Here is a 27,287-nt window from a genome sequence, read left to right as displayed (position 1 = left end):
TATTGATTTCCGTATGCATCGCAACGCTAGACTTCATTATCTTAAGGAGCCTTAAAAGTTCTGAGCAAAGCCCACAAAGTACGGATCTTACCTCGCTTCTCTAGTATATGAATATCGTACTCGTTTAGGCTGCTGTTAAACTGTCGCTTTACATCGATCATACGATGCACCATCTGACTGCGATAGGCACTATACCAGGCGGGACTGTTGGATCGGGTCTCCCCAGCTGCCTGATCCGACGCCGACCTAACAGGCGTCGAACTATACGAAGGACCCGGTTTTGGGCGTCGAGCCGGCGAAATCGGTGTACCGGCGTGGGCCGTAACGGAGAGAATTTTTTCCTCGCGGTAATGGTGCAGACTGAGTGCCGCATTGCTGTCCTCATCGTCTTCGGACGAGGTGCCCGACCCGGGGAGACCTCTCCCCGGTGACAGTTTACGTCGCTTGGCATCACTTTCTTTATCCGGCCCTCCACTGGAAGCAACATTAGGAGACCGGTGTCGATCCATTTTCCATTGCCTTTTGTTTTTGGTTGCGGTTTAGTATGATGTTAGAAGCGCACTTTTGTGGATTTTAAGCTTTCGGCTTATTTCACTTTGCATTTAACAATAACTACACACGACACAACACACAAAACAATCGCTTATAAGCCACTCGGGAGCGGGGTTTTTCACATCACACAGAAACATACATGCATACAACGGGAAGGCCTGTTAGATAATCGAATTTATGTTAATTATTTCCATGCAAATTAAAGCCAACCGCACAAAGAGCGCACTCTGTCTGTTAGGCCACTTGTTGTGTGCACTGCCGGTTGACGTAGAATAATAATGGTCACGTACGCCCTTGGATATTTTGCTGCAGTCGGACGTCCGTTACGCACACTTCACGCAGTAAGCGCCCAGTTAAATTAACCCCTCGAAGCTCGAACTTCCTACTGCCAAACTACACTTCACTCGAAAATCAATATCCAGACCAGACGTCCAACGCTGCTAGACGCCTGCCTTTGGGCCTGGACGGGACGTTACCGGACGTTACCGGAAATGACCTAAAGAAAACGCGGGTAGCACGTGACGTGACCACCGTAAAGCACCGACAACCTGCTTATGTTATGGCACACACACGCGCGGTGAACTTGTAAGCTACCTTCCAATTTCGAAACGAATGACCAACGAGCAATACACACCGCGACCGATGGAGACAACGATCCGTCTTCGATGGCGGTTGAGCGAAACCTAACACGGAGAGCGCAGATGGAGCCGTTCCGGGCGCTTGGCTCTCGACGATGGTGCCTTAACAAAAAAGACTCCCTTCCCTGAACTGACCACCCAATCTCCTCCACTCCCAAAACGAACCCCCCTGAAGGTCTTGGCGTACTGGATAAGCGCGTCTGGTGAGAGATAAGTCTGTGTGTGAGTTTTGTTTGCGTGTGTCGCATTTTTGTTTGCTTCTTGAAGTTATGTTGAGTGGAGCCACAGGGAGCCTTCCTGCACAATGCACATAAAGGGTTGGTACTTTCCTGCTCTGTATGTTGATCACGCAACATCTTCAACCAAAATACCTGCAACGAACTCTCGCATCTCCTCAAACTTTTCTGTCCCCATCGCCTAGCTATTCAACGTGGCGGCTTTATATCTCGTTTGGAACTGGAGCTAAAGCTTGCTGTTGGAAGCATGATGACATCATCAGCTGAGTCTCTCAATTTATTCCAGCTGAGCTATACTCTATTCCAACCGCCAGTTTAGATTGCTTTATGGCAGCAAAGCCTGCGGGTTTTATGGGCTATGTTAAGACGTTAGTTCCTGAGCATCAAAATCAAATAGCCAACAACGCTGTCCTTGAAATCACAACGACAACATCAAATTCTTCTCTCTTCATCTGTGCCCATGTCGACTAACGAGCCGCCGACTTTCAAACCCCCCACAACTTACAAGGTCACAACAACCTACAACAGTCAATGGAGAGTTTCAACGGCTCGGAACAACAATTGGTTGTGCTAGCTATTTCCCATGCTTCGCTGCTGTGGAGAAGCGCCGACTGAGCTCCAGTCTCATGCCTTCCTCTACTGCTATTCTGCCTGAACCAAAAAGAGGTTCGTTTCATTAGCACACTGATGCATTTAGAGATTGATAAAACTACCCGCTCGGTCTTTTTTGTTGGAGTTCCTCACACATCCGTCTGGCAGGCAGCGAAGCGTACCTTTTTGCAAGCTCTATTTGTACACTCCATTAGAAACAACATAGCAAAGCAAACCACCACCGCATTTCGCGGTTCGGATCTACACCCGGATCTTCCAAGGTGGAATCCTCCAAATAAAATAGGAAAACCGGCTCCTCAGAAGATGTGGCACCTCGAACCTACGTATCACATTTAATCGATCCGGTGACACTGACGTAACCGATCCATCCACAACACGACCTGCCAGCTATTTCTATCCCCGACACAACAAACTATCTAATTTCCATCACAATTCGTTCGATCGGCGACATTTTGCGGTAAACACCATCTCGTTCACCTTACAACACGGCCTTGTTAGAATCGTGGCACTATCTACTTCAATACTGCACTTCACTACTGCTTGGATTAATCGAACTGTGCAGGTACTCGGCAACCTTTAACACACGATAATGGAAAGTGTTTCATCGCTAGGTATCGGATAGCTCTAAAGGCAACAAACACTATCGGCACTGCCTTTTAGAATAAGTTTTCACTTGACAGCTTCTGGTACGGCAGACCGAGCACCAGAGCACTTGCTATTACGCATGACGCGCCACCAGCAAGAGCATGGCCGACCGCATGTGAAGCAACGCAATAGAGCGGAGAAGACTGGAGAAGGCAACAAGCAGCGAAACAAAGCAAAAATACGCCGCAGTTGTTGGAACGAAGGGGATGATCACAACAAAACGACAAAAAGCAGGGTGCGTTGTTAATGTACCGTGAGTTTTTAGCAATATTTGAATATCTTTTTAATTATCTTTTAAACACTCTTTTTGTTCGTTGATTGTTGATTGTCTTTTCATATTGTTGATAATCGTTTTATACTTTTGCTGCTTTAATTAACCTTTTTTTATGTATAGTTCTTATTTTTGTTTAAAATACTTTTTTCTATTTTTTTGTTTTGATCTTACTTATTTTTAGAAGATATTTCAGATTTATTTTTTTCGTGTTGTACTGTTAGATTCATTATGTTAATGAAACTTTTTTGTCTCTTGCAAATTTAGCCAATTTTTTTATATTATATAGTATTCATAGAATTTATAAAATTTTATAATATTTCTATTATAACTAATTTAATGCTAAGCATGTCTTAAGAAAATCACATTTTAAAGGATTTAATTTCATCTTTAAATCACATCAACGTTAAAATCTTTTAAAGAAATTCCTCAAATCAATCATAAAATTATTTAAAACCTACAACAATACATCAGCCAACAAAAACCATCAACAAACGGAAACAACCCCTGCAACAACATACGCAAAAAAACTGGGGGTCGGGAGGGTTGCGTTTTCCGATTCTCACGCACACCGAAAAAGCGCTCTCACACAAATTCCTTCCCTCTCTGTGCGCAGTTTACGTTCTCTCGCTCTCTTGCTCACTCTCTCGCTCTCTTTTGTATGGGATGCCGGCATTCAAACTTCGTTTTAAAAACACAGCAAAACCCGAATGTCGAGCGTACGCGTGTTTTCTGTTTACTTTCGCTTTCATTCACAAACACACGGAAAAGCACCATGACGACGCGCTCACCCTGAGGGCCGTTTCGCGCCTCCCTTAAATCTCTACCCCTCCCCGTGCGTCTTGACGTGTCGTCATCAATGGCTTTTTTTTTTGGTATGTGTGTCTGATGGCGTATTTTGGGGTAGTATACAAACGTAATGCTGTGACCTACTTTTGCCAAACACACCGACCGGCTGTTGACATCTCTTTCACTCAAACATTAGAGGACGAGCTAAACCAATTGCCCAACGGGGGGTTGATGTTGAGGATTTTATGCTGCCATTAAATTATTACTTCACACGCCAGAGAGACACATACGGATGTGATGTGAGTGGCAAATGAATTTTGAAAAAAAGGAATTAATAATTAAATTGTCGCTAATTTTAGACGCATCTCGCAAACTCGCGCTTATCAAAAAGCATGTGATCATTATGGAGAAGGCAATTGCTACTTCCGTTTTGATTAGGGGGAAATTTCGAACAAAAAAACAAAATCCACATCCACAAACTATGAATTTAAATAACCAACACAGTTTCGATTGCAGAAATCATTCGATTCTGATGCTACTTCCAGGCTTGATGATGTCATGAAAACGAACCACCCGAAGGGTCATCGAAAGGCCACCCTGCAAAGCAAAACAAACATGTTCCAGCAGTAAAGATTACGCGCGGCGGACCCATTCCGAACGGACTGCACATATGCACGTATTTGTGTTTGTTTGATGGCAATGAACAAACGATCGACCTAAAAACAAAACCACAGAACATAACCCCACACTGAGATCACCAAATGATCTCAGAAGAGGCTGTAAAGTTCAGCGTTTGCTGCCAACGAAGGTGTTAGAAGGTTCGCAAATGCAGTTTTCCGTTCGCAAGCCTCAATTAGCAACTATTCGATGTTTGACCGTCTGGGAGACTGGGAGGTGGATCAGCTTGCTCTCACACATCCCGAGGAAAAAAGTGACCACGAAAAGCGGCACGTTTTTATCATTATTCTACTCGGCCATTACTGGCGTTGCGTAATGCGGATGAATATGTTTGCCTCAGAACGGTTGTGTGGCTCGTAGGAACATAGTAACTCTTCTCTCCTATTTCGCAGTAAAATGGTTTGTGACATTGAAATTTCATCGCACAATTGACACTGATCGTGGCAGGAGTAGGGTCTGCGGTTGTTGATGAAAACTACGTTAAAATGAGTCGCAGTAAAGAAGTGTAACAACCACCCTCGCTTGTCACAGTCCTTGACCGGTCGGTGTATCGGTACGGTGTGGCGCAACAGCCGAAGCAGTTAAGCACAGACCAGCCGCCGATGACAGCTGGTGACTGGTTGATGGACAGCAGACTCGAAGCATTTCTAACCTTAATTTCTCCACAACCAGCATCCACTAAAAGCCGCCCGATCCGCTTTGACGTCAATTGGTACGAAACGAACCACAGAAAAGTGGTATAGAGTATTATCAATATTTTTTTACCAAAGTTTTTTGTAGAGGTTATGTCTAACGTGTATCGGAGAGAGAAAAAATCCTGAAGCTGGAAAAATTGCCACCAAGTTCTATTTTAAGAAGTGAACTGTTCACTGCTTTAAAGGGAATAATATGCGCCTGGAGTTATGCAATCGACGACTAAGCTGGATCACAAATAGTGTATACAACTTCGAATGTCCCATACAATGTAAAAAGTTGTCTCTCAAATTTAAAATTGAATTCTTTTGATCTGCTTTGAGCTCAGCATGTAAATAATTTCGCAACAGTTTGTTCAGCCGGAAGTGGTTTGAAGCGGATTATAGAGTGTGAAGTCGATTTAATCTAGGCCTCTTCGTCCAAGAACCATCCTCCAATAGATCTCGTTGAAGAGATCTTGTCTAAGAGACTTGGTCCAAGAGACCTCGTTTAAGAGAACTTGGTGGATAGACCTCGTCTAAGAGACCTTGTCCAAGAGATCTTGTTGAAGAGACCTCGTTCAAGAGACCTAGTCCAAGAGGTTTCGTCCCAATCCACGCATCAAGAGCTCTTGTCTATAAAGATATATTTTCATCGAGGGTTTACGTCTTCTGATGAGACTGATCGTTTTAAAAACTTTGCTGTCTTAGAGGATAATGGAGTCCTTTAAGATTATTAACCATACTCAGTAAGACAAAAGTAGCTTCTGCTACTACCCCTTCTTCCCAAGAGGCCTCGAGCTTAAAAAAATAGCTAAATACCCTATGTATCTCTATCAAGGACCTCTTGAAACTTTGATACCCCATTTCGCCTCAATATACTTATACTACTACCAATAATCAGTTATTTAAAAAGAACCTACCTTGTAGAAGCATGATGGTTGCTTGATATTCGGCCAGCTTCTCATCTACGTAGTCCTGCGACTGGGCCGCAATAATTTCCGCCGTCGAAGGTCCCATTTCGCCCCCATAATCGTAGATCACGTACTGGGACTGTGCCTGGGGATGGTGACCCGGTCCGGCAGCAGCTGGACCATAATGATACGTCACCCCACCATACACCGAACTCTGCGTCGATCCTGGACGCATCTGCTGTTGCTGATGATACTCCACCGGTCCATAGCTGCTCGCAATGCTATGCGGCGTCATCGATCGATGCAGGGACGAAACGGGCGACATGGTCGCACTGAACTGCGGGTACGGTTGCGGTGCTACGGCCGCAGGTGAAACTGGCCGATAGTGAGTCGACGTCGAGCCGACAAAGTGAGTCGGTGTCATGGCTGACGGGATCGGACGCTGGAACTGGAACTCCTGGGCAGAAGTTGCAGTCGTTGCTGTCGTCGTTGTACGGATGGCGGATGTTGATTGCATCGTAGGTCGATCGCCAGCGTACTGGTGTGCCGGGTAGGCCGCAACTCCAAAGGCACCCGAGCTTGGATGTTGATAGACAAACTCGCTCGGACCACGGCCACCGATGCCGGAGTGAGCGTCAGCTGGACGTGGCATAGCTTTTGTTACTGGCGAGCTTTGCCGAGCGGGCGGTGCCGATCCGGGCGGTACCCAGGGTGAGGGTGAACGGAAGTACGTTGGTGGTGGGGTCCGTAACCACCCTCGGCCCGTTCCACCACCGCTACCACCGCCAGTGGATGGTGGTAGCTGGTTGTTATTAATATTCGGTGGACCGGACATTGTTGCACCGGATGTCGGGAGGGGGGGTTTTTTTAGCTTTCCCGTTCGATTTCGTTCGTGCTCTTTCCTTGTACTCGCTTAACACTGACTCTCGCACACAAACACACTCTCACACACACACGGTTAAGAGAAGGAAAGATCACTCTCACTGGGACGGAGATCGTCACCGCACAATGTTTCACTGTCGGCACTTATTTGTTGCTGGCACGTACGGAACTAATCATTTCTATCGCTCATCATGGGTGGTTGGATGGGAAAAGAAATTAATAGACGGAAAAACAACGCACACACCGACAGACATGTAGAAGCACTCATGGGACGATTCGCGAGAGTGAATATATTAATAACTAGGCAAGAGACAAGCAGATGGGATTCATTTTCGGGAGCTGCGATGCCTATGCTGTCCGGTCGACACATTGGCAACGGAAACGGTGATCGATGGACTTGGGTGAAGATTCATGCACCATCGCCAGCAGCAACTGACAGGTGGTCACTGACGAGCCATATGTGCTCGCCGCAAGAAACCCATCACCAGCAACATATTAATCCAACCGAAGCTGACGCCTCTCGGGCAGGGGAGTCTAACGCTGCTGCTGTCATAAATTAACGACTGACATGAGATTTATTTTATTTTGTTGACGCTTTAGAGGCAACAAGAAAGATTATGTTTTGGGGCAAACGGGACACAAGCCCGACGTTGACAAAGATCTATGTCGGGGGAAGTATAAAGCCAAAGGCATGTCCTCAAAATGAGTTTTGCTCTTCTTGAAGAATAAATAGCCCAATATGAATTCTAAACTTGAGGACATTCTCAACTCTCCTTTCTTTAACCTTCTTCAAACGGTGAAGCTGTCATAAGCTCTGCCGTTGCTGTTTCGAATTACGTGACTCACGGAGGTTTAGCACTTGACTTTTAAATACAGTTTCGTGGCTAAACTGTTGTTGCTCGCCATCGTAAACCGTCGCGTGTGATCGTCGTCACCCAGAATGACAAAATAAAAATTACAAAAACGTGCCAAACGGCTTTCGAACCAGATAAGCGAGTCCGAGTCCCATGCTACACGAACGGCTCAATCCATCCATGGTAATTATTATCACTTACGATTTTTTTCCCTGCTCGCCTTCACTCTTTACTCTCTGTGTAGAGCAATAAAAAAGGATTATCCCTCGTGCGAGGCAAAGTTCGCGTTCTACGCCGAGGTTGAGTTGTTTTGTCAATGCTGGCACCGAAGGAATGGTAATCACGGTACTCATTCTATCAAATTAATGGGAACGTTTTTCACAAGGCACAATAATGTTCGCTGTTTTTTTAATCAACGTCTTGTTGCATTACGCTTGATTGCTTGAACGGTTTACGTCCGTCAAAATATAGTAAAGCTTAATAAAAATGCAACCACAGGGTCTTGTTCGAGTCTTGCATTGGTACTGCAATTGATAAAAATAAACAAGATGATGCAGTGTTGCGGTTTAAACAAAATTAACTCTTAGTTTATAAATTCTTTGTCACCGTGTCTGGCGCCGTAAATGTGACACAAGCTCAGACATGAAATAAATTTCCCCCGCTTTTTTCTTGTAAGCCCCATTCATCATTGTCATATGGTTAAACTTAATTAAAAATATCTTATTTTCGCGAATGGATATTTCATAACAACGATGATGTCATCGATGATGTGTGTGTGTTTAATTTTCCACAAACTGCATCTCGGTTGCTCATTAAAAAGCGAACCAAAACCAGCAACGATGGCAAATTTATAGCACACCACCAGGCGCCTCCATTTGCAGCTTGAGTTCAAAGCGCCGATCGTAAAGGGCAAAAAGAAGAATTTTTTGGCACAACTTTCTTCACTGTCCAGCACGACATTCGTTGTACATCGTCGGCTTACTTTATCTTCTTTCGTTCACCCCCCCAAATAACCCACGCAAACAGCCCAACGACAAGTGTTTCCGTCGGGCACGATGATCACGCAGTACCGCGATCACGAATCGAATGTTCGGAAAATTGTTTACGCGTTTCCATTTTACGACAAACACTGCACCCTCTGGCTTATGCGAGAAGCGAAAATCGCAACCAGCGCTCGCAGGGTCGGTCCGAATTTCCGTTCCGAATATTTTTGCACCGCACGGTAATTTGCTCTAAAATTATGGCGTGCATGTCGGCACGGATTTGTACCGTAATTAAAATGTGTTTGCATATTGCATGGCGACGGGGATTTTATTTTTATTTTCATTAAACTGAAATTGAGGTTTAAACAAGCTAGCGACAGCTGGTCACAGCATGCTCATAAATTCGGATGTTCCTAAAGCATTAAGCCCCGAGGGAAAAAGTGGGACACGAATGCGGAGAAAATGTTACCAAAAACCGTCGTCCCATTACCAGTTGTGGCACAATTTGCAACAAAATTAAATCACGCATCCGATACAACGCCACGATTACGCAGGCTCTATTTCCGTGAGGCAACGCGTCTATCTTTATCCGTGAGTTGTGTTTATTTATTGACCGATTGGCGATCGGTGCCCGGCCCCATTCATCGTGGCAATGAACGATTAATCAGTGGTGTTGGGTGTTCTGTGGGAAGGTCGAAGAGAAAAAAAAGGGGAGTGCTAGCCAAAACCGAACCGTCCCATTTAAATATAGACCACCAACGTTCGACCGAACCTCACGGCGTCGAACGATTCAGGTTTATTTTTATTGGGGGAGAGATAGAAAAAAAGAAGAAAGCATTTGATAAGCCAGTGGCACCGAAAGAAAGCCAACATAAAGCAACGAAGCACAAAACGCATCTGGTCTGCTTGAAGACACACGGTTGTCTGTTAAAGGAAGCAAACAAGCAGACGGTTCAGCCTGCGCCGACGGCGTCTGCTGTCCTATAAGGGGCACTTGAGTGTACACAGTTCATGCATTCCGAGCGGCAGGAATGCTCACGTCTCTGCCAAATCAACCTGACCAGATGCAGCTGTTCGGGAGGAATCAACGGGTGTGTCTGTGTGAGTCGAGACAGAATATGTAAACTGTGCAACAATATCTCCTTCAAAGAAGTCACATTTTGACCTTCATTTGCTACTTTGAAGATGTATCAACTTTGCTATAAAATTATTGCACTAGGATCGCAAGCTAAGACTTTCGATAAATTCAAGTCAAAGGTGCAAGTACTAGACATGCCAAGACCTCTTAAGATGAAATAATCATAGAAAAACAAGAACAGCATGATTTTTCGTCATTATTTAACAGAGTATTTTAAGTAAACTCGGTACAAAACCTACAGTATTTATCGCATCAAAATAACACACACTTCTCACCATCTCATTACCCTCAAAACATCAAGATTATTAATGAATTTACACCTCGTTGGGTGCGGAACCCTGCAACGGGATGCCCTCTCAGATGCCTTTCATCACTTCAAAGACTCCTCTCGTCTAACGTCACCCCCCCAACCCACACACCCTTCAGCGGGTCGTAAATATTCGCCACTTTGAAGCGTGGGGGCCGACGACGACGATCTGCAGGTTTAACAACACCCGTTTGGATGGCTGTCGCTGCGGTGTAGCTATTTCGAAGCATCAGAAAAGTGCATACAGAACAGCTGAATGATGACCTCAATGTTTGCTCCCTCGCTATGCGTTGCTAGAAAGGGGGAAAAATGGTCAGAACCACCCGTTCCATCGGTTCCAGCCTTTTTTTTTTGTTACTTCTCACCGACAGATGAGCGATGATGCAAGCTGACATCATATTTTTAAAACCCAAACACATGTGACCACCCGCCTGACACGTTCCTTGCTCTCCCATACCTCTCTAGCCTAATAATACAAAAACCACAATCAACTTGTGGGCATGTTTTTCTATTCCTACTCTATTCGCATACGTTCGCGATCCCAAGTTTCCGATTCCAACAATCAATCGAATTAGGTTCCACGGGCAACGATCAAATGTCACTGGCTTTACATGTACACCCACCGGACCAGTGACTATGAATAGCATTTCGCCCTAGATCCAGACCTGTTCCAGAGCACACATTGTACTGGCCTTCGGGCGAGAAAACTCATGTGCACACATTTACCACAGACATGGGCAATAATAATTTTCGTCGGCGGTTTGTTGGACCTCGCGCATGCAGCACTCTCGCTTGTCGGTGTTAATTTTAAAATGCCTCATCTTGGAAGCATCACTTCACACGAGAGTTACATCACATTAGCGGCGTGCTAGTACGGCGCAACGGTCCGGACCGTTTTGCTAACCGTTTTTCATGTGAAAATGAGAACCAAAATAATTGGCCAGCAGTAAGCCAGTAAGGTTCTTTCGAAGGGGGAAAATGGATTTTATGAGCTCATTTGAGGTTAAAAACTGATTTAGTGGAACGTTAAGATTGGAGCAAAACTTAACAAATGACGATACTGATTTAAGATTTATAGGGGAATGTTTAAGGGGAAATTTGAGCAAACATGAAGTTTGATCGTCAAATCATTTAAATTATGAATACTATGGAAGAATTATAGCAAAATGGGGTACTTTTACTACCTATTATTATTGTTACTATTCAAACTATAAACTAAAGTATAGTATAAAGACTAAAGTATAGTTGGCTGTACTTTAATAATTCAACAATAGTACACAAAACAGTACACAAGAGATAAGGGTTTTAACAGGTGATCACTTAGAAGATGAAAACTATGATATAATTATGGTAAAATTATAGCAAAATTGGTACAATAAATTTACATTCTAATTTACTAATTTACCAAGAAAACGGCAAAGTACATACGAATATGGATGAACCTAATTAATCTAACAATTATACATCTTCAACTAAAATTTGTTAGAGTTTAAAATTATGGAAAAGATACTTCGCAGCTGTTCTTTACTACACAAAAGATGATCACTTATAAAATTAACACTATGATAGAATTATAGTAAAATTATAGCAAAAACTACTACTATTATTGTTCTAATTTACGATGCATGAAGGCAGTAATGCAAGAAACCGCATATTTGCTAATAAACTTGAGCGATACTTCATCAACTAGGGAAACTAAATAAACCTAATAAAATCAAAGAAATTACTACTTCTATCTAATACATACAACAGTAAGAAAACTTACAACCATTTAAAATGCTATATAAATTACACTTTCTACTACCCAATACAACAAAAAAACTTCTAAAAACAAGGAGGCATGCATGCAATATTTGTAATAGGGGGAAAAAAAGAAACCGAATTTATAATATAAAAAATAAAAATATTTGGGCAATTACAATAAAGGCAATGTAACCATTCTTTTTTTTAAATCCTACAAATGTACATAGTATACTAAAATTTCTCAAAATTAGAAATTATGAAAAAGGTACTTTTACAAATCAAACTACGATTCTTAATAGTTGATCACTTAACAGATGAATATTATAGCAGAATTATGGGACAAAAATTACGATCAAACTGAGTACAAAAGAGACATACATTGGCAAGAAAAGGCAAGAAATGGGAGGGTCTTTTTTCCGTTAATGAGCTCATTAATCCAACAATTACGAACCAATTTAACCTTAAGAACGGTTTTGGCTCTGCTGCTTACACCGTGCTAATGAACACTCGTGCGATCATGTGTGCCGTGAAGCTCCCCTTTTTTAAATTAACCCTACATTACGAGCAGAGTCGCACACTTGAGACTACTTGAATGTCGTCTGCGTGGTTTAGCGTGGGCGCGATCGCGATCGAAAAGGGCAAGGGTCCGAATTTTATTTTTAGGGAAGAAAAAACTCTTTGGAAGCAACACATTTTTGAACATATGAAAATTATACTTCTCCCTCATTTTTTTATGAGCCCCACTTGTTTCGGAATGGGGAATAGCTTAGTTATGAGACGTGAGTAAAATCTAACGATCACTTCAGGGGGACTTATAAACTAACAGTGAATCATTTTATGATGGTAAAGAATGGTGCCTGTTTGTGGTTTAAAGTTGATGAGGAGAATCATGAGGTTTTCTTGAATAGTTTTAAGTTTTTTTTTTAATTTGATAAGGCCTAAGGGTTTAGTTAAATGAGTTATTGAGGCCTGATCTGCATTCAACAGATGCTATATATACTATTTTTGCAGACATTTAATGCGTTTAATCTTTCGAGATTCAAACTCCACTGTGGTGGATATAGGTTATGGTGTTTAAATGCGTTACGATTGAAATGTCATATACTGAGCTTGACATCTAATCATCTGATTGTTTAGCCTTAAGACAGTTGAAAGTCAGGGACGTAAGACCCGAAGGTGCCAGTCCATTAATTTGGAGGTTGTGTTAGCACAATCTCTAAGAAACGAGGGAAGAACCAATATTTCATTGCTCGTATTGTGACATTCCTCGAGCAAGAGCAAGACGATGGCTTATGAGTTGATAATACTGAAGCCAAACGGCCAGGCCGTTCTATGCCAATAACTAAAATGAAAAATATTTTTTTTTATTCATTAAGAACGGCCTGGCCGTATTGCTTAAAGCTAAATTACAAAAATTAGTACAATTCACGCTGGTTTGGAAACATTTCCTTCTCCAAACCGTGAAAGGGCACCTTATCCCGGGTGAGCTCGGTAAAAATAAAAATTTTACATACTTTAAATTGATCGTATTTTACAACTTATTACGGCATAAAGTGATACAAAAATTCGTTACGTTAAAATACAATACGTATGCCACGTGTTTTGCCCCCGTAAGATAGATTCAAATTCCGTTAAACATAATACGTGACGCACCCATCGCCACGCTTCTTACAATGTTTCACCCTTGCTGGTCGATTTCTTCGCGTAAACCAACCCCGCGAACCGAACAAACACCCGTATTATCATCCGTACGCAGCGGCAGAAAGCGGATGAAGGTATTAATATACCGTCTATCATGCAGCTGACGTCTGTGTTTACTCTAAAAATACATTCCCTTTCGCCGGTTTATTGTGGTGTGCCAAATCCGCGACACGTTGTCCGCCGGATGGTTTTACCACATCCTTTACCCTGAGGGAGAATCAGGCAAGCCGCAAGAAGTGCAAGAAAAATGCAAAACGATTACGCTTACATGCATTTAGGCAAATCGGATACCGTAGAGTACCGTACTGCGGTGGCCTTCTTCAGCTTCACCAAAAATTGCTTCAAATTAAACCCAGCATCCATTACCAAACAGCGGACGGGGGTTTATTCTCCGCTTTTATAAATAAAGCTCATTATTTTAAACTGTCCAACGCGGGCCAGTACTGCCACGCTGTGTTGCCCATTTTCCTTTCAAGCGCCATTTCGTTGGTGGTGGGGAAAAAGATTCATCCATCGTTTTACACCGTGCCATATGGTGCGCCATTCGCACGCACTTTGCGGTCGTGAAGGAGGCGCATGGTGTTTCAACCCCGACGCACACGAAACATGACAAGGACAGCATCGGTGAACATGGGCGCAATATTTTGTGACCACAATGTCACACGTCAGCTCGAGCGCACAAAACGTGACTGTCGTGACGAACCGCAAATGTAACAAACTAGAACCCAAATCGTTTGGCCCAGATGTTGGATGCAAAAAAAAACGAAATGGCGGAGAAAAAAGGAACAAAATTTCCCCCAATCTTATAAATAATTTTTGCCACCCATCCACCAAATCTTGCCACCTCGATCGTTACCCCGCGCACAGGACATAGCAACCGCCTGGCACCGACTGCTTATCTCTCGCCTGAAGATGTGGTCCCTGTATGTCATGTTGCGATGTGTTTTTTTTTTCGCGCGTGATGTTTTTTTTTTCGTTCTTTGCTTCCAACGGACGACGCATCCATTAGTGGGACTTCCAAAAATAGACGATGAACTCGATCCGTGTGGCCTGGCCTGGCCACTTGGATCCGCGCTAACGCTAGCTGCTATAATATTTTAACGCCAAACCGAAGGGAAAGGAAGGATCACACTCCTCCTCGAAAGAAGTGGAAGGCACACACTCGCGGGATCAACTTATTGCACTTGAATCACGACCATGATGGCGCGGATGAATCATTTTACTAGACACTTGAGGGAACTTTTTAAATCGGAAAAATTTCACCAATAGCAGCATGCTTCACATTGGGGCTCTGTATTCTAATTTCTCTTTAACTGCACTGACACTCGCACACACACACACACGATGTTACACACGTGAAAAGAAAATAACGAATGAACGAGTTTTCCCTCGCACACACTATTACATAACCATTGTACACTGCGATTCGCCACCAGACTGCTATGACCTTTTGGGTGAACTCTTCGTTTCACAAACTTTGTAAATCGCACGCCTGCCAAGATGGCGCCGATGCATGGGATAATTAATCCACCTGACATTTGCCATTTTGAAAATTTGTAATTTGCCGTTTAAAACGATACTTCAATAATGATTTCAATTTGCAAGCAACGATCGATGTACGCACTTTATTCCGTCTCGCACACACACACACACGCGCGCACAACCAGGCGGACGGTGTTGGCAAAGTTCTTTAATTAGCCTTCACTTTCCTTTGCAGCGGCTTCACACAATCACAGCGAGCCGTACGCACGGACAAGCAAACCAAGCACGGGCCTGTAAATGGGAACTTGTGGGGAAAAACTTTTTCCCCAACCAAAATGTACGCACTTTTTTTTCCTTCCGTTAAGGATGTACTGTTGTTGTTGTTCGGTACGATGAGAATAGAAGGAAAGAATAACAACACTACTCCCTTTAGTCGCGCGCACTTGAAGGTCTTCTTATAGCTAATACTCCAATACACACACACACAGAGTGGTGGAAAGCATAGAAAACCACTACTAAACTCACATCACACGCGGCTTCTTTGAAGGCTGAAAAACTGTGCCAAATCCCCGAACGACCGACGGCCTTGTGTCTGTAGACCGTTCCTTATATGACACACAGACACCGGTACACGCACACGCTCTCTGGTTTCACGACTGCTCCCGACGAGATCACGAGTTCGACTGATTTGCTGCTGCGTGTCCTATACCGTGGCGTAGCGATCGTACGCGATACACCGGAACCATGCGCACTACGTACGCCACGACCACGTCACGAAGTTCGCGCAAAAATCGCTCATGTGAAGATCGCAAGATCGAGCGTTCACTTCGTCATCGCTTCTTGTGCTGTGTGCTGTGTCTGTACGTGCATTAATCTAATTTTGTGTTCAACCACGCTTTATGTTGCACTCCAAATCGCCACAACACACGCGACACCGGATATAGCCGGTACTTGGGTGTGGGAAGGCAAGTGCAGCGGAAGGATTTGTTTACATTTTGTAAAGCCCTCGCAGCGTGTGCCCTGAATTGTTTTGTCTTTCATCTTGCGTTGAAGAAACAACGTACGCGAAGGCAAAATATTTGGGAAAATGGAGGAATATCCGGTTACTCGCTTGGAGGGTTGGGGGAAAACACTGGTCCACCGTACGTGTAGCTGGTTGTTTGATGTTAAATCTCCAATCATTGTCAGTCGGTCGTAACACATCTTTGTGTCTTTTCGTAGACTGACCTGCTCGATAACACCTTTGACTAGTCTAATATCCCCCAAACCTGGACAGTTATCAAATGGTTTGCATTATCGGAGCGATTTCAGACAATCCCAGTCACAATCAATCCATTATGAGCGTGGAGAATATCCAATGAATAATCGTAAATAAATTAAATTAAATAATATATGGTTCTGTGAACACGCTTCGGCTCTGGCTTTTAGTCGACAACCATAGTTATATCGCTGTTGACCTAGGAATAATAAGATTACATTAGAAATGGTGAGAGTTTGAATATTTTCAGGCCTATTGTCCCCTAGCTGTATGCAATCCGCTTCGCAAAGTAAGGCTTGTTCCCTCTAGGGATTTCTTGCCACTTGGGATCCATATTTTGCTTGGCCTTATCTCGATTATGACCTTGCTAGAGAGCATTGCAATGATGAGTCTATACCTATTCCTCATTTCCAACAGCTCGGTGATTGCCACTTTAAATCATACTCTTAGTCTTCAGTTCTCTCACCCCTAGACTACAGTCATGCTGCTTTCTTACTACTCTGTCTGCCTGCTGCTGCTAGCAGTCCTTTCCACTGCAGAGCAAGAAGATCTTACCAGCAGCCCATCGGCGGAGCTAGCTGCTGTTCGGCTCAAGGACATTCAGGAGCAGTTAGTGCAGCTAAAATCAAAACTAAACACACTTACCTCCCAAATGGCAATTCTCCTCGATCGTGAACAATCCTGTGATAACCGTCGTACTGTGATAACCGACTGTAGTGAAGTTAGTTCCGATGGGTCCGGCATTTTTCCGCTACGAATCTGTTCCGAACCCACGTACAACGTGTACTGCAACCAATCCTTCGAGGGTGGCGGCTGGATGGTGATCTACGACCGCCATGATGGACCAAAAAACGCCACATTTAATCAACCGTGGGATTCATACAAGCGTGGTTTTGGTCAGCCGGATGGAGAACATTTCATCGGACTCGATCGTTTACACTCCCTCACGTACGGTTCGTCGTATGAGATTGCATTCCTCCTGTCGTCGCCCAATGGCGGTGAAGCGGTTGGCATTTACGATCACTTCGAGGTCGACAATGAGCGGGATCGTTTTCCGATCCGGAGCATCGGTTCCGCGCGAGGAAGTATGCGGCTTTTCGCGGACAACAACCAACAACAACTGTACCGATTCCAAACGTACGATCGTAACAATTTGCATCCCCTTGCGCGTGCTACAATGGTGGAGGAGGAATGTGCTTTTTGGTTTGTAGATATGCCGCACAGCCATGATAGTGTTTCGTTTGCACAGTTTTGTGCCAATCTGCGGAGATTGAAGATCATGATAAGAAAGCTTCCCACAGACAAGGTTTAAACTGAAAATAAAGATGCAATTGGTACGGAAAGATAAGCAGATTTGTTTATGTTTGTGTATTATATAATTTTTAGATGATTCTGCTTGCAATTGCATCAAGAAACAACAAATTTCCCGCACAAACACAACAATCACTACATTCCTACCCCCTTGCAACACAACTGACAGCTGGCCCCGAATGAACCGGACGGCCGCATTTGACAGCTGCCGAACCGAGCCAAAGTTTGACAGCTCCGTTGGCTTTTTCGCTACAATCGAAACAAACCGCGAAGCAAAAAGCGCAAGAGCGCGGTTTACAAAGTTATTGGGCATTATTTACCCATTTCTTACCGTTCCAAACATTCAAACTGCCCATCGCATTCGTGAAAATAACAACCAAAGTCCACGGAAAGTGTAAAGCCAGCTGGCAAGTGTAGCTCGGTCGTGTTAAATCTTGTTAGCTGCCGTAGCCCGTACTAGTATCAGCGCAAGTGTTGGCGTGTTGTTGCTACGTTGTTACTTTAGACCCGCGGTACACCCAAAGGCAACAACCAGCTCACATTTACATCCTTTCCCCCGTTGAGCCGAACAGTGTCTGTTATCCGAAACGGAATAAGGGAGCACAACAATGGCAAGCACATCAAGGTTCGTAATGAATAATGGATATTGCGTTCTTCCCTACACCCCGTGCTGGAGGTTTCTTGGGGGTTGGTGCAGCTGCAGTTGTCGTATGCAGAGTGGTCTGTTTTTATTACCTTTTGCTTTTGCACCCTTTCTGCTACTCGTAGGGACGCCCATCTGAACAAAGTTTGCTGCTATTCGCACCCGGAAGCACCGTTAATAGAGGATTACCGGGCGGGCGATATGATATGCTCCGAGTGTGGGTTGGTGGTAGGGGATCGGGTCATCGATGTGGGATCCGAGTGGCGTACGTTCAGCAACGAGAAGGCCGGCGTTGATCCGTCCCGTGTCGGTGGACCGGAAAATCCGCTGCTCAGTGGAGGCGATCTTTCCACCATGATCGGTCCCGGAACGGGTCCCGCGTCGTTTGATGCGTTCGGAAGTAAGAGACTGAGAACGTACGGTCCGAATGTGAGAGTAATGTTGTTGTTTCTTTGCGTCTCTCTTGATTCTTAGCTGCCAAGTATCAAAACCGCCGCACGATGAGCAGCTCCGACCGGGCCCTCATTGCAGCGTTCAAAGAGATCAGCACGATGGCGGACCGAATCAATCTGCCGAAAACGATCACCGACCGGGCGAACAATCTGTTCAAGCAGGTGCACGATGGCAAAAATCTGAAGGGCCGATCGAACGATGCCAAAGCGTCCGCCTGCCTGTACATTGCCTGCCGACAGGAAGGTGTGCCCCGAACGTTCAAAGAGATCTGTGCCGTCAGTAAGATCAGCAAAAAGGAAATTGGGCGCTGTTTCAAGCTTACGCTCAAGGCACTCGCTACCTCCGTCGATCTCATCACCACCGCCGACTTCATGTCCCGCTTCTGCGCTAATCTTGGTACGTTTGCCGGGCACGACCGGTAGTAACGGGTCGCTAATGTGTATTAAATTGCACGTGTGACCTCTTATGTGATGATTAGCGGTCGAATGCTACAACACGCAACATACATTACACCCTCCCCGCTCTCTTTCTCCTTCTCTTTGCAGACCTGCCCAACGTGGTACAGCGTGCCGCAACACATATAGCACGAAAGGCGGTCGAAATGGATATTGTGCCCGGTCGATCACCGATCTCGGTGGCAGCCGCCGCCATCTACATGGCCTCGCAAGCGTCCGACAACAAAAAGACACACAAAGAAATCGGTGACATTGCCGGTGTGGCTGACGTCACGATCCGCCAATCGTACCGATTAATGTATCCGCACGCGGCCGAACTGTTCCCCGAGGACTTTAACTTCTTCACCCCGATCGACCAGCTGCCGCCGGTGTAAACGGGGACCCTCTCCCTGACCAATGCCGGGGAGGCACCTTGCTGCCCCGGTGTTGTAGTGTATAGAACCGAGGAAAACGAAGAACCTTTCGCGCATTCGAGCAATCCAACTATCTGCCCTTTGCTGGCCGGGCAGCTGACCAGCGCAGCAAGCGAAAAGGTCACGTCTGGAGGGAGATTCTTTATGCTGAATCGGCGATGGCACCGGTCGTCAATCGATGCCACCGCTGCTCCCTACGGTACGGCGTCATTTGCTGCGGCTAAATGCGCCATAATCGGGAGGGTTACGATACTATTGTATTGATTATTTCATTTTATGTTATTTTATATGCTTTATTTTACCACTTTTTCGTTTTCCTTTCTCTTCCGTTTCGATAGTCATCGAAGCTATATATATATAATAGCGTGTTCCTCCCCTCCCCTTAAGAAAAAAACAAGTAACAAATTCTACCACATAAACGGGAGTACAAACTTTTTCCACAGAGATGATTGATTTATTTAATACTGTAAGTGGGACCGCGGGAACCGATGGAAAGCGAGAAAGGTTAAATCGAACACCAGCCGAAACCTTTCTTGTGAGGGGGGAGGGAAAGACTTTAATTAGTTTGTGTGTGTGTGTGTGGCTACTACGTCGGACTTGTTGCTAGTGTGTGTTGAAACCGTAGTACTGCACACAATCACCACTACTTCCGTTACGATCGGCATCGGTCCTATCCCCGGTCCGTGGATCGAGGGAAAAGCGAATCAAACGTAGACATCTGATGCCCAAAACGCGTTTGTCTTGACCAAAAACCTGACGAAGAAATGTATTATTTTGATGTTGGTTTAGTTTGTTTTGCTTGCAGGAAACGAAAAAACAAAAAAACAGAACTACAGAAACCTTATTTACTTAGAGGGAGAATTATTTTTGCATACGTTCTCTTGATACGTGGCGAGACAAGCTAAACGGGGAAATTGTGAGAGAATAAAGAGTCGGGGGCACCATTTGCGAAGTTAGAGAAAAAAAGGGAAAAAAGCAAAAATGGTGAATAAAATAGTACATATAATGAACTGATTTATAAGATAAACTAATAAAACAGCAACAAAAATACAGAAATGAATCTCTTGCTGTACTTGGCGTACCTGTAAAATGTTGGAAGTTACACATACGGATACTCATAGTTCACAATGGCGTTGCTAGGGGATACCCGGTTCCAGCTGCCGCAAACCATTGAAGCTGCTAAGCTTCTCGAACCAGACGAACCTTAAAGATGGCTTCACACACTTCGTAAGTACAGCAAAATATAGTTTCTCATTATTTTTCCCTTCGTTTGTGATAGGTTTCTTATCGTCTACTTTTGCTACTTCGAGGTGTCCCAACCAGCTGAGCAAACTGCAGTGCTCCTATCATCCTGAGGCAAATTTGATTGACGATTACCATACCGGAGATATGATCTGTGGCGACTGTGGACTTGTTGTCGGTGATCGGATTATAGACTTATCGAACGAATGGCGCACGTTTAGCGATGAAAAGAGCCGGTCGGATCCATGCCGTGTCGGTAGTACGGATCCGTTCTTGGAGGAGAGTGATCTGCCAACGATTTTACAGTGCCCTCAGGGCGAGCGTTTTAATGGTAAGTATCTGTACACTCGTGTGTGTGTGTCCAGTTTCTCAGTCCGATACTTCGCCACTTTGCGGATTTGGGCTGCTTACGGAAATCCAAGATACTGCTCCTCGGGCGTATCAACGCCATTACTCCATTTCTTCTCGGGCCTATCACATTTCTCTTTATGCGGAAACCATCAAAAAACTTTCCGGAAAGGGACGTCCTGTTCCATACTCATCACATACTCATCCTTCCGAAAATCTCTGAGCATGTGAGACTTTTCATGCAGGGTCCATGTCTTAGTCCCAGAGATATATGTGAGTACTGAGACTAAATATTGTCTGTACAGTTTCAGCGCTGGATTGAAGATGTTCCGCGAGAATTCTATGTTTGAGTCTCTTATGGCCCATACCGGCGTCGGATTAAAGTGAAGATAGACAAATCAATCTCTCAAGGGCTCCATCTATCAAGAGCTAACATTATGGAACCTGGCTAGTGTTGATTGTCATCTGATCATTCTTACAATCCTGCCAAGCTTCGCCCAGAATCAAAAATATCCCGTACAAAGTGGCACTATTCTGGTTCTATAGCCTGAACGTGGACTTACAGCAGTTTAATTATAACCTAATAAAGCACGATTTACGTTTTCTCCCCATTTCCTCTAGATCACACGCACACCAAATTCTACAAAATGCACACCAACAATTCCAAATTAGTGTCCGGCTTCGCCGAAATATCCACCATGGCCGACCGTATCAATGCACTGAAATCGATCACCAATCATGCGAAAAACATCTTCAAGCGTGTGCAGCAAATTAAGGAACTGCGCCACCGGTCGATAGACGCCAAGGCAACGGCCAGCCTATACATCGCCTGCCGTCAGGAAGGCGTTGCCCGATCGTTCAAGGAACTGTGTGCGGTAAGCTCGGTCAGCAAGAAGGAGATCGGTCGTTGCTTTAAGCTGATCGTCAAGACTCTTGCCACCTCGCTCGACCTAATCACGTCGGACGATTTTATGTCACGGTTCTGCACGAATCTACGTAAGTGTTACCGGCTCGCGGAGACTCCATCAAAACTAAACTAATGTCTCTTCCAGGTCTTCCAATGGTGGTACAACAGTCGGCAACGCATATTGCACAAACTGCCTACCAACTGGACATCGTGTCGGGACTGTCGCCAATCTCCGTGGCGGCTGCCGCCATCTACATGGCATCGCAAGCATCAGAATCGATGATAAGCAACAAAAACATTGCGGAGATTGCTGGTGTGGCGGAGCTGACTTTACGGAAGGTTTACAAGCTGATGCTTCCTTACGCCGAGGAGCTGTTTCCGAAGGATTTTAACTATTTCAGACACATCAACATGTTGCCACGGTCGTAAAGCAAAGGCCCATTTAGCTCGGCTTCTTTCAGCGATTGATCTACGCCAGTCGTTTAGTCGTATTAAATAATTTATTTTCATACATTAGGTTTCATTTTCCATACCCTTCTTCTAGACCATGCTTGAATAGACGTACCGAAGGCTTTGAAAGGATTTGAATTAAACACTTCGTTAGCGACACTCGCTCAATGTTTATTTCGAACCCCTCAAACTCCCAGCTGTACTAGAGCATTTTTGTACAACATATCATCATGACAAGTACTTTGTTTCCATAACTATTTATATATATAATACTTTCCAGTTACATACCACCCTGTGGACCCAATCGGCCCTCCCCCTTTCCTATCTGCCCCTTAATCTTCGCATCTTCACACCCAAACTGTTTGAGTGCTCATTCCTGCCTATATAGTATAGTTTCGTCCATTCATTCATGCTATCGTAAGTCTGCACCATTTAGCGGAAGTTTTTGAGGGTATAAATGTGCCTTTCCTTTATACGGCGGCTAGGGTTCTTTTTTTTCCAAGAGATTTCATCGTCCGCTCTCTACGTTTCCCTTTCTTTGCCTCATCTTATAGTTTACGGTTCTAAAAATTATTATCAAACAAGTTATATCCACGCCTTGAAGTTCCTTTGTCCAAGGCAGACAAACGCAGACTTTGGTGTGGTACTGATTAAGATATTCAAGATACTCGTCCGGTTTGTGATTCAACTGCTATAATTCAAAAGAACTATGAACTAAGAATGCTGATGAGATGTCGATAAATAACATAGACTCTCTACGGGATAAGTTAGTGGTCTGGATACATTCAACTTGAGCTAATGTGGGGTTTTGTGTGGTAACAATCGCGTGCAAACGTATGAAAACATTTCAATATTCTGCATCATCTAGGTCGTCCGCCATTATAAACGCTACTCCTGAGGGGATAACTTAAAGACCGCGCCCTGGGCTAACGGTTAGGTCCAGTACCCGCTACATCTCTAAAAGGGGGTTGTTGCTTACCCTTTGCTGTAGGAGTGTTTGGTTGATATTTTTGTATGGTTTTATAAACCAGATGCCTTGTAGGGAAAAGGAATGGGTCGCATACCGCGCTTGATACAACCCATAAGTACATATTGCTTGATTTGCTGTGTAGTGTAACGCGAACGAAAAAACAATCTGATTGGTTCCCGAACATCCTGCATCGGCGCGGAATAGCTTGTACCGAAACAAGTCAATCGTTCACACCGGCTTATAGATCATATACATACGACATTTGATTCTGCTCGCTTGCATCTCCATTTTATACGGTAAGTATCCCTGTCCTAATGAGTTGATGGATATAGTTTGTTCACAAAAAGTGTTATTAATATGCTTCTCGGTTTTAGAAAATGTGATCCTCCTCTCAACTCTTTTCATTCAAGTGTGTATGGTTCCTCAATATTATAAAGTCGTTTACACACACACACTCTCTCTTTAAAAAAATCAAGCAACTCCGTACATCTCACTTTAAGATGTTCTCCCATCTACGATTATTAATCAATGTGTATAGTAAACGCGTTTTGGTATATTTTGACTAGATTTTACACACACACACGCACACACTTTTCAACCTTGATGATCGCCTTGCTACTACTATTACCACACCGGCTATTGTAGCCGGATCTTCATCTGCGTTCGTCTGGTGCGGTTATTTCGCTTAGTTTCAATTCGATACAAACTTCTACCGGTTCCTTCGTTTTTGTTTGCGGCGCTGCGTGCTAGTAGTCGGGTCGGTCGTTTAGTGCGGTCGGCTAAAGCACGGCGTCGCAACAAGCACTCGATGGTGTGTGGTATGGAGTTCGAATCCCCGCGATGTGTGAACCATGCGCGCGCTTGTAAGTAATTGGGGTTTGATTGTGGTCTCAGAAATCTAAAAAAAGGTGGTTGTGCTGCTACTTCTATTAGATAGTAGTTTAGTAGTCGTTGCTTCATTTGGCAGTACTTGTTTGCGCATTATTAAACTAAGTGGCATATAATACCTCTATCGTAGGTGTCACTTTTCATGTGTTGTTGTTTGGTCGTTTTGCAAATTATGTCGTCCTCGTGCTTTTTGTTTTAAGTAGTTCCATGCTACAAAATTATTTTCCCATTCACCACGCACACCCCGCAAATGCCAAATGTAATAGTACTATTATTGTTTTTTCCCCTCCTGCTCGATTCCTCCTCGATCATTATTCGCAAATTGTCTATCAATTTGAGTATTATTCGAATGTAAAAGCTTTTTGATCTATGTTGTGTTCAGGGGGGTTTCCATTTTGTTTGCCACTAATTATGTATACGTCAGCTAGTACTAACCTTTGTACAATCCAAAATATCAATTCCCGCATCGATGCAAGTATTAGGGTAGTTAGGTAGTGGTAGTAGTAGTGGTAATAGTAGTTAGAGTGGTAGTAATAGTAGGAGATGAAAAGATGAGATGGCTGGTCGGCGCGTGTCGTCTAATAAATATGGTGATAATAGCTATTCACAGTGCTGAGGGCGACAGTCCTACCGCGGCTTAGCCGGCCGATGGATCACCGCAAAACTTCTCCGCCATTACGGTGAGCACGTGTTCGAATTTGGCGTGACGCTCCTCGGCCGGTACCAGTGCGCCCTTGCTACCCCACAGGAATTTCATCTGAAATTCAGTCCTACGTGGAGAAAGGAAAATATTTGGTGAGTACAAATTGCGATCCTTAAAAACCTATCGAGTATGGGAGTGAACGCACTTAAACGCATCCTCCATCAGCGGATCCAGTCGGCTAGTGTCCTGCATGATAGTTTGAGCATTCTTTTTGTAGAGTGAAATGTTGTTGATGAAGCTGCGTGCCGCATCCAGATGAGCAAAGAGCACGGAAAAGCCAAAGTCCTGCGTGATGGTTTCCCACGGTGTGACGCACGAAGCGATCAGCGATGGGCAGGGGCTCGAAGCATTAGCTGCAAGGTGGGTGTTTTAATGAAGACATGTAGACTTCAAGTCGGCAAGCAGTATTAGTGGTTCTTCACTTACCAAAAACATCATTTATTGTGCGATCCTTAACCAATACGTACGGCAGTATGTGCGGGATGGTTGTGTTCGGTGCCTGTGGATTCGAGCAGTCGTTCATGCTGTTTAGCGTAGGCCTTAGCTTAGCTTCGAAGTTGAATGCACTATCGGTGAACTTTTGGCGCAGCGTGTGCCAGGTCGATTCTAGCTTTTGGATCTGGATTGTAAATAGATATTATAGACCCACCTCTGCTCCAAGAATCTATTGCGGACCTACCTGTGGCATTGAGAGTCCCAGCATGATGGCACTAAAGCCAAACAGATTACCCAAGGCAGTTTTCGTTTCCACCGCTATCTGGATCCACTTGTTGAGCGTTTCGGCTCGCTCCAGGTCACTCTGGCAGGTTAGGATGGTAACAGCAACAAGCAGCTTCATACACTCCGTGCGTTCAATCAAATCCAACCGGTACTGCTTGCCATGCTCCAGTGTGATCAACTCCAACCCGGTACAGCTCAGTGGATCATCCTTCCTGGACTCCTCTTTTTCTGTGTAAGAAAGAAATTACACAGGTGAGGAGAGTTTCCTAAAGAAGTGTCTTTAGCCACCGAACCTACCTAAGATCAGTCCAATGTCAACCCGCGTCAGATGGTTCGCGATGACACGCGGTCCCGACTCGCACAGCATCATCCGGACAGTGTTGAGCGTACCGCTGTCCAGCGGTTTGCAGTCACAGAACGGTAGCAGCAGTGTGTTAAAATTTTCCAGATCGAACCGTGACACCTGCTCGTAGGTGGGTATCTGCATCGACAGCAGCGCTTCCTCCGCTGCGACCGGATCAATTTCCGCATGGGAACGCAACGTAACCGACGACAGGGAGGTGGGTATGAAGCGCGGATTCCGCAGTACGACTCCACCGACACCTCGTGCCGGCAGGGCCAGTTCTTCGCCGGTGGCGGAGCTTTGTGCCGAATCGCCCGACCCATTGCCCGAATCGGATCCACTCGGATGGTACGAGCCCATTCCACGTCCACCGTGTGTACTTCCGCCCTGCACGGATTGTGTGTCCGAGTCCTTCATAGAATCTCGCCTCTGTAGCGTTCCACCACCACGAATCGGTTTCGGTGGAGGACTCGGTGGCTGTTCACGTTCCTCGTCCTCCGCGAACTGTTTCTGCTCGATGCAAGGACTCAGCGAGTGTTCGCTAGGTTCCTTGTTAATGCTAGACGCTCGGGAACTGAGCTTCCCTTGCGACGATCGTAGACTGGCCGAGCGAGGCAACGATTGGCAGCTACTTTTCAACGATCCTATCCCATTGTTCGGATCGGTCGAGTTGGGACGTGTCAGGGTTTGAGACTTCACCACCACTCCGTCCGCACTCGAGCTTTTCTCCTCTCCCGGTTGGTGTGATCGTCCACCGGTTCCGTCGGGATGTATCACACCGTCCGCACTGTTACACTTCTCGGGCGTATCGGCCAACCGTGCCGAATGCTTGCTGGTGTTGGATTTGCCTTCACCGTTGCTACCATTACCGCTAATAACACCGTCAGCACTGCTGTACTTCTGCTGTACACCCTGGCCACCGTGCAGTGGGGTGAGTGATTGGGAGCGTTGCTTTTTGCTCGGTAACCGGGGCGGTGTTTCGCGCTTCGTTCTCGGCGGTGATGACATCGGGCTGCGGTAGGTGCTGGTCTGCTGCGTGTACGGATTATACCTGTATCGATTTACCCAGCGAAACGAGAGGTTAACG

The 27,287-nt window shown here is 44.9% G+C and overlaps 5 protein-coding genes across 27 annotated transcripts in view; 3 read left to right on the top strand and 2 right to left on the bottom strand.

The window, feature by feature from the left end:
- Positions 1-15,791, bottom strand: part of LOC118510651 (nesprin-1) — an 85,834-nt gene extending 70,043 nt beyond the window's left edge. For 4 of the 12 annotated variants that reach the window (XR_004906047.1, XR_004906048.1, XM_036052766.1 and 1 more), the window contains exons 1-2: positions 15,622-15,791; positions 6,016-7,067 (exon numbers count right to left, since the gene is read on the bottom strand). Coding sequence is in view for 10 of the 12 variants with exons in the window: in XM_036052766.1 (XP_035908659.1) it covers positions 6,016-6,841 (826 nt within the window). In the remaining 2 variants the exon portion in view is untranslated. Of the gene's footprint in view, positions 1-91; positions 1,236-6,015; positions 7,068-15,621 lie in introns of those variants that run through there. The other 8 variants (XM_036052769.1, XM_036052775.1, XM_036052770.1 and 5 more) reach the window with 6 other exon arrangements.
- Positions 15,792-16,835: 1,044 nt separating this feature from the next.
- On the top strand, positions 16,836-17,666 carry LOC118510040 (fibrinogen-like protein 1). The gene has a single exon (XM_036051428.1). It carries the CDS (start codon positions 16,836-16,838, stop codon positions 17,664-17,666), a length of 831 nt encoding a protein of 276 aa, XP_035907321.1.
- Positions 17,667-17,890: 224 nt separating this feature from the next.
- Positions 17,891-20,677, top strand: LOC118510649 (transcription initiation factor IIB). Its single transcript, XM_036052764.1, has 4 exons — positions 17,891-18,290; positions 18,434-18,708; positions 18,783-19,157; positions 19,307-20,677. The coding sequence occupies exons 1-4, from the start codon at positions 18,274-18,276 to the stop codon at positions 19,588-19,590; spliced, it is 951 nt and encodes a 316-aa protein (XP_035908657.1). The 5' UTR covers positions 17,891-18,273; the 3' UTR covers positions 19,591-20,677.
- Positions 20,678-20,720: 43 nt separating this feature from the next.
- On the top strand, positions 20,721-23,693 carry LOC118510650 (transcription initiation factor IIB-like). Its single transcript, XM_036052765.1, has 4 exons — positions 20,721-20,856; positions 20,940-21,202; positions 21,841-22,215; positions 22,272-23,693. Exons 1-4 carry the CDS (start codon positions 20,840-20,842, stop codon positions 22,553-22,555), a joined length of 939 nt encoding a protein of 312 aa, XP_035908658.1. The 5' UTR covers positions 20,721-20,839; the 3' UTR covers positions 22,556-23,693.
- The window catches only part of LOC118510646 (SH2 domain-containing protein 3C), a 36,347-nt gene continuing 31,667 nt past the window's right edge, over positions 22,608-27,287 (bottom strand). For all 12 annotated transcript variants that reach the window (XM_036052760.1, XM_036052750.1, XM_036052759.1 and 9 more), the window contains 5 exons: positions 26,155-27,251; positions 25,817-26,085; positions 25,564-25,756; positions 25,283-25,490; positions 22,608-25,204 (listed from right to left, as the gene is read on the bottom strand). In XM_036052760.1, the coding sequence (XP_035908653.1) occupies positions 25,072-25,204; positions 25,283-25,490; positions 25,564-25,756; positions 25,817-26,085; positions 26,155-27,251 (1,900 nt within the window). In that variant the 3' untranslated portion in view covers positions 22,608-25,071. The remainder of the gene's footprint in view (positions 25,205-25,282; positions 25,491-25,563; positions 25,757-25,816; positions 26,086-26,154; positions 27,252-27,287) is intronic.

The sequence above is a fragment of the Anopheles stephensi genome, chromosome 3 (genome assembly GCF_013141755.1).
Source record: "Anopheles stephensi strain Indian chromosome 3, UCI_ANSTEP_V1.0, whole genome shotgun sequence".
Taxonomy (NCBI): Eukaryota; Metazoa; Arthropoda; class Insecta; order Diptera; family Culicidae; genus Anopheles; species Anopheles stephensi.
The sequence above is the reverse complement of the archived record's forward strand: the minus strand, read 5'-3'. Positions and strand labels throughout refer to the sequence as shown.

Bases quoted from the DNA above. Each gene is read 5' to 3' on its own strand.
- LOC118510040 (XM_036051428.1), top strand. From the start codon at position 16,836: ATGCTGCTTTCTTACTACTCTGTCTGCCTGCTGCTGCTAGCAGTCCTT.
- LOC118510649 (XM_036052764.1), top strand. The intron at 18,709-18,782 runs GTAAGAGACTGA...CTTGATTCTTAG, and splicing joins GTCGTTTGATGCGTTCGGAA to CTGCCAAGTATCAAAACCGC. The intron at 19,158-19,306 runs GTACGTTTGCCG...TTCTCTTTGCAG, and splicing joins CCGCTTCTGCGCTAATCTTG to ACCTGCCCAACGTGGTACAG.
- LOC118510650 (XM_036052765.1), top strand. The intron at 21,203-21,840 runs GTAAGTATCTGT...CATTTCCTCTAG, and splicing joins TCAGGGCGAGCGTTTTAATG to ATCACACGCACACCAAATTC. The intron at 22,216-22,271 runs GTAAGTGTTACC...TGTCTCTTCCAG, and splicing joins ACGGTTCTGCACGAATCTAC to GTCTTCCAATGGTGGTACAA.